At 39.6% G+C, this 14,027-nt stretch overlaps 1 protein-coding gene and 1 long non-coding RNA gene across 3 annotated transcripts in view; both read left to right on the top strand.

Moving 5' to 3' along the window:
* FBXO3 (F-box protein 3) overlaps nucleotides 1–11,755 on the top strand; it is a 36,138-nt gene extending 24,383 nt beyond the window's left edge. For both annotated transcript variants that reach the window (XM_028515357.2, XM_036029217.1), the window contains exons 8-11: nucleotides 798–920; nucleotides 2,839–2,954; nucleotides 4,693–4,883; nucleotides 10,571–11,755. In XM_028515357.2, coding sequence (XP_028371158.1) covers nucleotides 798–920; nucleotides 2,839–2,954; nucleotides 4,693–4,883; nucleotides 10,571–10,774 — 634 coding nt within the window. In that variant the 3' untranslated portion in view covers nucleotides 10,775–11,755. The remainder of the gene's footprint in view (nucleotides 1–797; nucleotides 921–2,838; nucleotides 2,955–4,692; nucleotides 4,884–10,570) is intronic.
* Nucleotides 6,517–8,437, top strand: LOC118501320. The gene is made up of 2 exons (XR_004903954.1): nucleotides 6,517–7,855; nucleotides 7,895–8,437. It is a non-coding gene; the product is annotated as an uncharacterized LOC118501320 (long non-coding RNA).
* Nucleotides 11,756–14,027: the final 2,272 nt, after the last annotated feature.

Genomic DNA, 14,027 nt, shown 5'->3' with positions numbered 1-14,027 from the left:
ATCAGCCAAAACCATCGGTTACGGATCACAGGTGCGGTTTCCCAGGAAGGTTAATAATGGAACCTCTCACAGCCGTAAATCTATTTTACTCTCACTTTAGAGCCAAAGCATCCAAACACTTGAATAACTAGTATTTTTCTTACCTTGAAGAATTAAGAGAAAAAACTGATTTTGATTTAGAAGTTGATGGCTTTATATTAGTAGTTGTGTAGTTTCTCCTGGGGGGGAAATGAAGCTGTTTGCCAGGTAGTAGATTAAGTATGAATAGCAACTCAGTAACTGTTAACTCCTAGAAAATATTTATTATCTCTAAATGGAACATCCAGGTTATTGTAGGTAGTATTAGAGGTAGTATTGCTTCACAGTAGCCTTGTTGGCAGAAATGATAGATTAAATATACATTAGAGGCCCTAGAATAACATGCTAACACACTGTTATCGTCAGAGCCACTGTGTAGGGCATAGCTGGGTGTTCAGCTGCCCCAAAATTTCCTTAGCTCTGAAAATGGAGATAAGCTCTTTGCAGTTTCCAAGTAAATTACTGCTCTATTGTTTGAACCACTGATCATTGAACCTCGACTGCTACCATTATTGATCCAGAATGGTCAAAGCTTTTTGGTTTGTTTGTAATTTCTAGTTTTCTTCTAAGCTTAATAGGGCTATACCTTTAAAGTCCCACATATGATTTTTCAATTTTAAACTGAAGTATAAGCTATTTTGCATTGTACCTTTAAACTTTTTAGCCTATAGAATTGAGGTCAGTTGACTAAAAAGTGTTTGATTTTTTTGATTACCCAGATATGTTCATGATCCGGAGTGTGTGGCGACAACTGGGGATATTACAGTTTCAGTCTCCACGTCGTTTCTGCCGGAACTTAGCTCTGTACACCCACCCCACTATTTCTTCACATACCGGATCAGGTGAGAATGTTAAATGGAGTTTCCTTTCGGTTAGTGATGGGATATATCCTGCGGAGGTGTTGTATTGCCCCATTTGACGAGATATAAAACACATTTTGAATGCCAGCTTCTTGCGGAAGTGTGGAGGAAAGTGGATAACAAAATTTCCTGCAGGGTGGGGGTTCTGCTTTTACATTTATTTGATGCTGAATTTACTCTCGGGACCTAAGGTTTTGTTTCTTTAGTGTCTTCTGGGATATCTTTTTCTTCTGTGCAACCTTCTCTTTTGGTTTAGGAACAGTCTGCTCTTTTTCGATAAGGATCATTTCAAAGTGGCAGGGAGAGGTCCTGTGTGGCCTAATCTGGCGGTGAGCTCTGTGAGTTCTGTGCTACATCTTGCAAGCTTTGTTCACCTGGATGTGCTCAGTGACCAGAGAACCTACGTTTACTCCCTTACATTCAGCATTACTCTCTGAATTTCTGAGCATGTGCAGCAAAGTTCAGACACTTTTTGGGCCACGGACCCTGTGTCCAGCCCCACTGTTAGGCCTGGACACACCCACCAACTCCTCCATTGTAACAATGGAAGGTTACACATGGCTTCTGTAAAGTGACATTCTCCAGATACTTGGTGGCTTTTCAGATATGCACCCCATTGATGGCCTGGGCAGCTTCATGAGTGTTCTTACAGTGAACAGGAAGATTTGCATGATTTTGTGTGGTTTTCTGGGTCAGATGAATAGTGAACTATTTTCAGAAGTACTTCAGGCCATTTATGGGAAAAGTTCAACATGGTGTTTATAAAGAACTTTGAGTTTACATTAGTCTCTAAGTTACTTCTCGTAAATGTAAGTGTTGTGCCAGGTGCTTTACAAAGTGGACCACTAAGCTGTAGTCATCATGAAGGTCAAAATTAGAGTTGTAATGTTTTCTAGATGCTATCTAATTGCCCAAGGTAGAACCACGCTTTCTAAATTTCATCTGGCCTGTGTATATTCAATTAAAAGTCTAATAAATATTTACTGAGCACTGTCTGGTTTTCAAACATGGTGATAAGCACTAGATTTTGTTAAATAAAAAACAAATATTAATTCATTTTAATTGGAAATACTCTGTGCTATGACATAAAGACAACTCATTGCCCTAAGGAAGGGACTAAGGATACTTTGCTTTTAGATCTCTTTTTTGTATATTTTAAGATATATGTAATCTTTCAAAAAATAAATATACATGCATATATATACTAGAGATATTTTAATAATACACACTTAGCAGGAGCATCATAGGATCCGATGTTGTATGCAGCCTTGGGCGGACATTTCTGTACATGTTACTCATGCACAGATGTTCGTTGTGTGATTTAGATCTTTCCTGGGATGAAACATGCTTCAGATAGTGATACCTACGTGTGCTTGTGGGGGACGGGGAGTAAGGGACAGCAAATTCCTGGACGAAGTGGGAAGCAGAGTCAGGGTGTAATCCCAGTACCTGAACAGTGGCATTTTGCTTTGAGCTTTCTAGAAGCTAATGAGAAAAAGGGAAATGGGTTGCGTAGCAAGTAAAAGACTGTCAGTTTTTAAAACAGAAGCTTTTTCGTGGCACGATGTTCTAGAAAGTGTTTCCCACACTGATCTTTATTTGAACAGCAAAAGAGCGTTGTCGGCGTTGTCTTTGTGGGTTTCTGTGCTGCCCTTTCTGTCGCTGGCCCCGCTGGAGGTCTGGGCGGGCGTCACCTGACAGCGTTCCTGTGGGGGTTCCGCTGCTCGGGCCATCGTCGGAGAACTTCCAGACATGGATGATTAACCCAGACCTGGGGGTGGGTTTCTTAACTTACTTCAGAAATCCCCTTCATGGTCTTAACCCAGACACTGTAGCTCTTAACAAAAGAAACAAAAAAGGCCTGGTCGGTGTGCCGCTACTGCCTCCTTTCCTTCTCCAGGATCGAGATGTCAAAGGATGCGCTTCCCGAGAAGGCTTGTCAGTTGGACAGTCGCTACTGGAGAATAACAAACGCTAAAGGTGATGTAGAAGAAGTTCAAGGACCTGGAGTAGTTGGTATGTAACACCAGATTTGGGTTAATATACCAGTTGCTTCTAGGACATTTTGGAGAGCATATATGTGACACAGCTTGGAAAATGCATGATGTAGTCAGTGGATAAGACTGCATCTTTTTAAGAGCTGTGTTTGCAGTGTGAAAGGTGTCATAGATTTGGGTCTAATGCTTTGCTTCATAAATACAATATGTAAAGGTCATTATTCTGTCAGTTTAGTACCTTAAACGTGAACTTTTCTAGAATTATAGCAAACTCAGGGATTGAGTTTTCATTCTGTGGGTGATTTGAGTTCCTTTTCTTCTTCAGTTCCTTTTTTGTTTGTTTGTTTTAGCTGAATAGTCATTCATTATATTGTGTAGGCACAGAACAGAAAGAGAAAATAATTGAAATTTGAGGAGAAATGTTAAAACTAACAGATTTTTATTATTTGTGGATTTATTATTTGTGGATTTGGGCCATTACAATGGCCGGAGCAGCTGAGCCCCCACGGGAGCGCTGTCATCTCTAGCTTGATTTCCATCAACATTCAGCTTTTTAAAAAATTATAATTATCTTAAATTCCTGAAGCCTTAGATTCTTCTGATTTTGTGTTTGTGCTTCAGAAAAAAAATAACATTATTTAAGCTTTGCACTTCTGTTATTGGTCCTAAGCATATACAGAATTCAGGGTTTTTTTTTTAAAGATTTTATTTATTCATTTTTAGAGAGGGAAGGGAGGGAGAAGGAGTGAGAGAGAGAGAGAAACATCAATGTGTGGTTGGTGGGGGCCGTGGCCTGCAACCCAGGCATGATTCCCTGACTGGGAATCAAATCTGCGATGCTTTGGTTCAGAGCCCATGCTCAATCCACTGAGCTACGCCAGCCAGGGCAGAATTCAGTTTTAATTAAAGTTGTTCTAATTTGCCCTGGCTGGTGTGGCTCAGTGGATTGAGTGCCGGCCTGTGGACCAAAGGGTCACCAGTTTGAACCCAGTCTCAGGCACATGCCTGGGTTGCAGGTCAGGCTCCCCAGCAGCAGGCGCGCGAGAGGCAACCACACACTGATGCTTCTCTTTATCCCTCCCTTCCCCTCTCTAAAAATAAATAAATAAAATCTTTGAAAATAATTTTTTTAAAAAACCTAAAATATAAAATTGTTCTAATTCTTTCCCACAAATAAAGTCATATTCTACATGTCTATTTAAGGAATTTTTCCTGAATTTATTTGGGGATCTAGTGCTGAAAATTTTCATTAAAGTCATAATTCTTTTTCAGTCACTTGGTCCCTTTGAGTAAGAACTGTCCCTTGTAACCACCATTTGGTCTGGGCTCAGTGCCTAAGCTGCTTCCTCAGAATCTGATGATTTAGTCTCTTGCTATATAAAACATTTAGATTATTCTTATTGCTGTTTAAACTAGTGCCTGTGACACTTTTTATTATTTATGTCTTGTAGATGGTATCTAAAATGCCTCCAAGCATTTTGAAAAAAATATTCCTTTTTTAATTGTGTTTTATTCTACTAGATATTCCCCCCCCCGCCCCCCCCCACACACACAACAGAGGGAATAAGAGGGATTACAAAAAAGTCAAAATACTCATAACCCGATCACTGTTAACATTTTGTTGTATTCCCTTTTAGACTTTGCTTCTAATTGTGCATTTACTTTAACATAGTTTACCCCCCCCCCCCCAGAGGCATATCTTATTTGCTGTAATGAGGAACTGAATTTTATGCTTTATTGTTACTATTTCTCTGCAGGTGAATTTCCAATCATCAGCCCTGGCCGGGTATATGAATACACAAGTTGTACCACATTCTCTACGACATCGGGATATATGGAAGGATATTATACCTTTCACTTTCTTTACTTTAAAGACAGGATCTTTAATGTCGCCATTCCCCAATTCCATATGGCATGTCCGACATTCAGGGTGTCTATAGCTCGATTGGTAGGTTAAATTTTCCTCTGGTGCTGATTTACATGACTTTTTCGAATGAACTCCACAGAGGGTCTTTGTCGATTAGCCAGACAAATAGTTTATAAATTGTGTTCCGGAGAGCCCTAGAAGTTTCGAGGGAGGTACCGTGGGGTGGGGTGGGATATGTGGCTGTGTTGGGGGAGGTGGGCAATAAGTGAACTAAGCTCTATACTCTTCAATCCGAGTAACTCCGTTACCTGTTTTTGTTTGTTAGTTTGTTTTACTAGCTTTATTTTTTAGGGCAGTTTTAGATTCACAGAAAAACTGAGCAGAAGGTCACAGCCCCTTCTTATATTGAGCCCCTACACAATATCCCCCGCCAGAGTGGCACCGTTTTTACAGCTGTTGGACCCACACCGATCCACTGTCGTCCCCTGCAGTCCGTCTGTGACGTCAGGGTTCGCTCTTGGCGGTGTGTGTTCTGTGAGTTTGGACATGTGTGTGATGACATGTGTCTTCCATTGTAGTATCATACAGAGTAGTTACTAAAGTTTCAGCCTCTTTTCCACTATTTCCAAAAGTACATCAATTGCCTATTGAGAAACACTACACTAGACCAGTTAATATCTACTTTATTTTATTTTATTGAGACTGGGAAAACAATTTCTTCTGGTGTTTTTGGTAAAACTCCCAATTTTGTAAAATAATACAAATATGCTATAGAAACTATTACAAAGAGGATTTAATGGGTAGACTTCTACTTTTAGTAGTCTCTCTTTGGGATCATTTCCTAAGTCAACTAGGTATATTTTTTTAATCTCATTTTTGGGGTTGCCTCATGGCAGGTATGACAGTAATCCCAATCTCATGAGCTATAAAATGAGTAGAGAAAATGATGACGCTCCGGTTATACAGTGAGAGTAAAATGTGAATCGTATACCCAGAACGTAATTGAGTTGTAAGCATCAGAAAAAACCCTCTGACTCTTGGGATGACCCCGATGGGTGGGTCTAAAATAAGTCTGGGAAGACGGACATGATCTAGATCTGACCCGGAGCTGACACGTTCACAAGTCCAGTTTGTAGAGGGGACGGTGAGGGGGTGTGGACACTTGAGGCCATTACACTGGATGTCTGGCAAAAACAACCTGCAGTCTGGGTCTGGAGGTGGCGTGGCTTCCCTCTCGGCCGAGGAATGCCTCTGCTGTTTACCTGCGGGACTGGGAGCTCGCTGCCTCCGAGGCGGCCTTCCGTTCTGACTAGTCCAGACTCCGTATGACACTGGTGTCACGGCACCCTTCCATGTTCCACGGGATTTATCAGTGAAGTCATCCGGGGCTGGGATTTTCTTTTTGGAAAGCTTTTGAAATATGAATTTCTTTAATACTCAAGTTTTCTGTTTCTTGAATCACTTTTGGTAATTTGTGTCTTCAAGAAATTTGTCCCTTTTGTCTAAATGTTGGATTTATTGGCATAAAGTTATTCACAATATTCCTTTGATAATCCTTTTAATGGCTGCAAATGCTGTAGTCACATGTCCTCTTCCTCTTTCATTCTTCTTTTTTTTTCCTTCCTGGTCCCTGCCCCTTCCCTTCCCAGTTCCCTGAGCACCAGCCCTTCCCTCTGGGTTCCCCCTGCTCCATCCCTCTCTCCCCAACTCCCCCTCTGCCCCCCTCTCCCCACACCCCCCTACCCCCGGGGTCGGGAGGCCAGACTTCCTCTTTAATTCTTAATATTAGCAGTTTATATCTTCTCTTTTGTTCATCAGTTTAAGCAAGGGGTTGCACTTTAATGATCATTTAAAGGAACAACTTGTGGTTTCACTGACTTTTTTTCTGTTATTTGCTCATTTTTTATTTTTATTGATTTCTGCAGTTATCTTTATTTCCTCCTATTTACTTTGGGTTTAATTTACTTTTTTTCTAGCTTCTGAAGGTAGAAGTTTAGATTATTGATTTTAGACCTTTTTTCTCTGTAAGCACTGTCTGAGCTACATTTCATAAATTCTGATGTGTTATATTTTCTTTAACATTTGGTTCGGAATATTCTCAGATTTTTCTTGTAATTTAATTTTGATCTATGACTTTTCTAGAAATGTGTTAATTTCCAAACATATGGAGATTTTCCAGTTGTCTTTTGGTATTGATTTCTCATTTTGTTATGGTTAGAGAACTCACTGTGTATAATTTTAATCCTTTCAAATGTCTTATGGCCCAGAATTATGGTCTGTCTTGGTAAATAATCCTTCTGTATTTGAAAAGAATGTATTCTGTTATTTTGGGGAATGTTCTATAAATGACAGGTGAAACTGGTTGATTGTTTTTCAAGTCTTTTATCTATTTACTGGTCATTTTTGTCTTTGTTCTATGAGAGACCATTGTTGTAATCTCCAGTTATAATTACAGTTTTGTCTATTTCTCCTTAATTCTATCAGATTTGCTTCATGTGTTTTGAAGCACTATAATTATATGCAAATATACTTAGGATTGTGCTGTCTTTTTACTGATGTGCTTATATTTTTTGTTATGAAATCTCTATCTCTGACCATATTCCTTGTCCTAAAGTTGGCACTATCCCTAACATAATGTTTAAAGAGTGTCATGATTTACTGGGGCAGGCAGGTGGTCAGATATTATTGGGTCTGCTTGGTCCTCGATGCCTGCAAGATATCGAGGCTTGTTTGTAATGTTCGTTAGGGTGGGTGTAAGGTGGTCTTTACTTAAGAATAGTCATTTCAACTTTTTGGTTTCATGACCCTTTAAGCTCTCTAAAATTACTGGAGATTCCTCCAAAAATTAAAATAGAACTACCATATGACCCAGCAATTCCACCTCGTGAGTATTTATTCCAAAGAAATAAAAAACACTAATTCGTAAAAGATATATGCACCCCTATGTTCACTGCATCATTGTTTACAACAGGCAAGATATGGGATTAACCTAGGAGTCCACCCACAGATGGATGGATAAAGAGAAGTGTGTGTGTGTGTGTGTGTGTGTGTGTGTGAGAGAGAGAGAAAGAGACAGACAGACAGACAGACAGACAGACTTATTACCCACAGTAAAAAAGGAACGGAACCTTGCCCTTTGGAGTGACATGGATGGGCCTAGAGGGTATTATGCTAAGCGCAATAAGTCAGAGAAGGACAAAAGCTGTATAATTTCTCTTACATGTAGAATCTGAAAACGAAACGACACAAATAAACTTGTAGATACAGAGAACAAACTGGTGATGACCAAAGGGGAGTGGGATAGAAGAGGGAGCACAAAAGGTGAAGGGATTGAGTACAAACTGCCAGTTTTATAAAGTGAGCCACAGGGATGTGACGTCCAGCTTAGGGAATGTAGTCAATAACCTCGTGATAACTGTGTGGTGACAGATGGCTGCTAGACTTACTGTGCTTATCCCTGCATAATATGCGTGTATATATATGTCTAACCATGTTGTTGTACACCTGAAACTAATACAATATTGTATGTCAACTCTAATTAAAAGAAAGTTACGAGGACTCCAAAGAACTCTTGCTTATGTGGGTTATGTGGATATTTATTATGTTAGAAGTTAAAACTGAGAAGTTTTATAATACTTATTCCTTTTTTAAATTTTTAAATTTATAATTTTAAATTACAACAATAAACTCATTACATGTTCAACTCTCTTCTTAATTATGTTCTTACTTATTTAGAGTTTTAGTGTCTTCCCAACCACAAATAGTAGTATAAAATCTTGACTTGCCTTGTGGAAAATATTTTTTCTCTATTGAGGATGAGACATCAATAAAAATAAATGCGAATTCTGGACTTATTTCTAACCAAACGAAGCAGGAAGTAGGGGTTGCATTTGAGTTGTGCTTGTGTCTGCCTTTCTTGTTTACATATTTGTTGGGTATTTTTTTTGATGCGGAAGTTGAATTGTTCTCCTTTTGTGTCCTCTAACTATATGATTAATTAGGAGGCTTAATCCCTCCTTTTGCTTTATACTTTGATGCCATTTTAAAAGACCCTGTTGGTTGGTCTTAAGCTTTTGTTGATCTCGGTGGTTTGTTGTTTGTTTTTAGACACTTTAGAGGCACCTGCCACTGATTCATGTCCTTTGCTACCTTTGTTCCTCCTTCCATCCTCCGTTCTGTGTGTGCATCTTAGCTGTGACCGTGAGCAGTCTTCCTCTGTAGCCACACTGATTTCACAGTTTTTCTGTTTTCCTCTTCATTGAGATAATTAATAATATACTATCTGTATTTCATATTTTAGAATTTCCTAATCCTTTCCTCCTTTCCTTTTTGAACCTGCTATTGAATTTCAAAGTCCTCATTCCCTAGATTTAAAAAAAAATCTGGAGAGAAAAATAATAGAATATCTAATATCATGTTTATGTATATTTTCTCTGACTATTATTGTGTGTGTTATAATAAATCCTAGTGACATTTTCTTTTGATAAATCCTACTACAGAATGATACCTCGCTCCCAAATCAATTCATTTGCTCACTCAACAAATATTTACCGAGTACCTACTAGGTGCTGGGGAAAATGCAGTGAATGATACAATTAAAATCTCTGCCTTGGAATTTATATTCCAGTTAGAAGAGACAAGTGTAGCAAATAAACAGTATGTACTCAGGTCAAGTAGTATCCATAACGTGTGCTCTGGAGAAAAATCTGTCAAGGGGATAAGGAATGTCCTGTTGGGTTGTATAATATAAAGATGTGTCAAGAAAGGCCTCAGTGACATTTGAGCTGAGACTTGAAAGAGCTAGAAAGAGCCCTTGGATACACAAGGCAAGAGTGTTCCAGACTAAGAACAGCAAGTACAGAGGTCCTGACACCCTAATGTGCCTGGAAGAACTGCGAGGATGCCCTTGTCCCGGAGGGCGGGCAGAGGGGAGAGTGGTCGGAGAGGAGGAGATCAGAAGGGTAATGAAGGTGCCGCATCGTGGAGTGTCATAGAAGCCTCAGTGGAAGGACTTTTGCTGCCATCACGGCCCAAGTTTCCCAACATGTCCCACATTACGAACTAGGACCTTGCTGCTCAGAATTCTGTCCAGTGTAGCAGCTCCTCTCTTGGGATCTTCAAAAGTGAGAGAGAAAATTAACGGCAGAGTAAGTCAAGACCCGATTAGAAACCCTGCTTAAGAGCAAGTTTCCAGCAGATGCTCAGATGTTGCATATTCAACATCACCACGTCCCTATTCTGAGAGCCTCCAACAAGTTCATTTACAAGCAGAGGCTACCGGTGGTGGCTGAATTGAAATGATGTGCCTTTATAGTAGGAACTCAGTAGAAATCTTAGACCTCTTGTTGACAGTACATAAAAATTACCAGTAGAGGTCATACCAGTATTCTTTTCTGTAAGCATATAGATTAATAAGGAATTGTTACTTAATACAGTAATGCGATAGACTCTGTAAAGCTTTATCTTGTTAGGAGTGGCCTGCTCACTACACTGTATATGAATAACCACTACCATGTTAAAAAATGAGTGCCGTATTGATGAGCTATATTTACCATGCAAACCACATTGAGCGTTTTTAAACCTGTAGTAGAATATACGCTCTGGAATCTTGCATCAGCATGTGCATTTTGAAAATGTGCTGTTCAAGTCTATAAAAATTCACATTTGGCAGTCTGGTTGTTTCGATTCTAGATAAATCAGAATTTGCATTAAATAAGTATAAAAAAACTGATGGAAGTTCTTATCAAAAGACTGTTTTTTCTTTCAAGGAAATGGAAGAGGCAGAAGACGAGGAGGAAGACGAATCATCCTCATATGAGTGCGAAGAGATGGAAGAGACAGAAGAAGAGAAGGAAGACGACGACGATGATTCGGCAGATATGGATGACTCTGATGAAGAGGACGAGGAAGGGAGGCCGAGGAGACTCTTCGATGTTCCCATTCGCAGACGCCGCTACTCACGCCTCTTCTAGCGAGCCTCTGCTAATGGAACCACTGGAATGAATCCACTCTGTTAAATAGATTTCTCAATAATGTAAATACCTAAATTGTTCTCGGCGTTTAGCAAGAAACACTAGCTAAATGAAATGAAATATTGTTCTGGGCTCTGGATGCTACACGACTCTTCATTAGGAATTGGATTGTTTGAGTTTACTTAGTGATTTTGAGGTTGAGGAAGAAATGAGGATTTTTTTTTTCTCTTTTAGAAGCCAATGGGGGAGTAGTTCTCTAGCTAAGGAGTGGACATTTCTTTGTTTAAAAGTATTTTGTACTTATATGAAAGCAGGAGGGAATTGCTTTGAATAAGAACTATAGCAGAAATACCTACCCAAGGATAGAAACTACGTGACTTGAAAAATTCTGTGAAAAGACTTCCTGCAGTTGTCATTTAGAAATGAACACAATTTGTAATTAGGCTAATCCATTTAGTGATTTCTATATATTTTGTACTCATAGGGAACTAATTGACTGAATAGGTTGAATGCTAGTCTTTTTGTCCTTTCTTAGACAATCTATCCTTGAATTTAAAAGTTTTTATCACTATAACTTTGAATTTAAAGTCTTTATGATCTTGACTTTGAGTTTAGTCTTCAACTCTCCCAACCTTGAATTTAATTTAACATCTTCAACAGGGCACCTTGGATTCAATTAAAATCATCAACATTACTGTTGTTCACAGATGCATTTTTGAAATGTAGAGTGTAAAAGTATGTATTATGTTGTTTATTAACAAAATTCTTCACAATGTCTTACATAGTCTAAATTTGTAAATATCGCTTTTTTTTCCTTTATACACGCCTAAGTTTGTGGTAAGTGACATGAATTTTATGTTAAGATTTAAGTATGTTTTCCTGAAACATGGATTTTTTTTTTGTAATTATATTATGGAGAGTTTGGAATGAAGTCCTCCAAGTGTCAAAAACTCACATTTTAAAAACAAATCTTGGTTCTGATGCTGCATTTTGTATAATTGCCTATCTTCCATCAACTTATTAATAAGCCTTTGCTCTTAAGATGAAAGAGGAGGCGAAACCTGCTGGCCTGTTGCTAGAGACCCATTGAAAGCCACTTCCTGGCTTTGGTTATACCCAGTCAGGCACCCCACTTTCCATCTCCCCCGAGAACAGTTGTTTTCTACTGAAGACTGCAGGAAGAGGAGGGTATTGGGTTGAAACAGCTGCCATCAGAGCCCATGAAGTCAAACTTAACCTTTTCATATCGGCACCTGTCAGAATGTTCTCAAATGGAGTGAGCAGTTTTTCCTGCTTTTCTTTCTTAATAGAGTATTATCAGGTTGCCAAATCCTTCTATTGTGCCTATGTCTTCTTTTTAATCAACGCACTGATCTCTTAAAAGTTTCCTGGTAAAGCAATAATTTAAAACTAGTTAATGTTGCAAGTCAAAGCTGACCCCAGGATCCCATGCCATGCATTGCTTGCTTCCCTTTTCTGGACGACCTCTCCTTTCTCTCAGTCCCAGAGTACCCACAATGCCTCACGTCTCCCCTGCAACCCCACCAGTTTTGCTCCTCAGAATGCTTAAGACTTGTTTATCCTCTCATCAAATTCACATTCTTTTAGCATGCTGGATGCGTGACCTCTAGTTGATGCTAAGGTATTGGTAACAAGACATTTCAAGCTTGGTAACAAGCTCAATATGTTTTATTTCATTGGCAAAAATGTGTATTCACACATAAAAGGGATCTAACAATTGGTCAGACTTAAGGCCATTTCTGGCTTAGAGGTTTCTTGAGAACATCTATTTGTCTAAAGCTTGATGTGTCAGAGAGAAACCGATACCTAAATAGCTTAAACAGCTTAGGGGTTTTTTCCTCTTGTGATAGGTCAGAGGTAACTAATTCTGGGCTGATACGGTGGATTAATTAACATTCCAGATTCCTTCCATCTTTCTGCCCCATTATCCTTAGCTCAAGACTAGTCTTAAAGGTCAAACTCATGGTTGCAAAATAGCAGCTACAGTCCCACTGTGTTCCAGAAAAGATGATATGAAATAAAGTCAAATGAGAGGTGAAGCAGCCAGGTCTCCAGCAGGATAGGTAGAGAAAGGGCACAGGATGCAGGAACTACCATGTGCAGCATGGAAACCTAGTACAAAGTAAAGGAAATGGTCCAAGTTAGATGTGCTGCAGGCCTGAATTAGGTCAGTGGCAGGTGTAGTGAAGAGGTTATGAAGTTGAGATAAGCAAATGATGTAGGCAGCAGTTGATTAGATATGAGGGAGTGAGAAAAACCAAAGTTGGTTTCCAGGTTTTTGGTTTCATTTATGGAAGAAGAAAAAAAAGCAATAGATCATTGGAAATGAGCTCAGATTTGGACACATTTTGAGTTCAGAATGTCTGTGGGACATGTAGGTGGAGATGTCCAGCAATCAATTGGATGTGAATATGAAGATTGAGGGGACTGATCAGGACTGGAGAATAAATATTTGCAAATCACCTACAAACGTATCTCCAAGCTAAAACAACATGGATGCACTGTAGTCTCCCAGGGAGCACATGGAGCAATGATTCTCAGTCCCGCACTGGAAGTGCCCATTATGAAATGAGTAGTGGGAAAGAATCTCAGGCTGAAAGGTCAAGGAACTGGAAGCAAAACCAGGAGAGATTGGCATCTCAGAATCCAGGCGAGTTTCAAGGAGGGAACAGCTAATAGGATGCATATAAGATAATGCATCTGAAAGAGCTTTGTAAACAAGCTATTATTGGAAATGCATGTTCAGCTGATTTAAGCAGACGTCAAATGAAACTCACTTCCCGGCATCCCTAAGCCATCAGAGCATCACGATGGAAAGCACATCATGGTCGATTATGATTTGCCCCGCTTGCTTCCCCTTTCGATTCAGCATAAGCAGTCGTGAGATGCAGTATTTTCTCACCCTGATCCTCAGAAAGTGTCTCATGGTCTCCAACAGAGGCCAGAGACTTGTACCTTTTTTCCCTTACTCTCCCCATGGTGCTCTTAAAGCCAGTTCTGCAGTGGGTGGGAGAGTCTTCGCAAGTGATAAAAACTTAAATTGCCCTGGTCAGGGAGCGGGGTAATTGCGAAAATTACATTTTCACATAGAAATAACGTCCTACATGGTGGTTCTGCGGAGTTTTATCTTAGTTCCAAACAAGACCCAAGGCTTGGATGGCTGTGACGGAAAGACACTGAAGGGCTCCAGAGCTTAAGGGCCGAAAAGAGCCCCAGGCCGCAGCAGGGCAGA

The sequence above is a fragment of the Phyllostomus discolor genome, chromosome 6 (assembly GCF_004126475.2).
Source record: "Phyllostomus discolor isolate MPI-MPIP mPhyDis1 chromosome 6, mPhyDis1.pri.v3, whole genome shotgun sequence".
In the NCBI taxonomy this organism is placed as follows: Eukaryota; Metazoa; Chordata; class Mammalia; order Chiroptera; family Phyllostomidae; genus Phyllostomus; species Phyllostomus discolor.
This window is presented reverse-complemented; position numbering and strand designations above follow the sequence as displayed.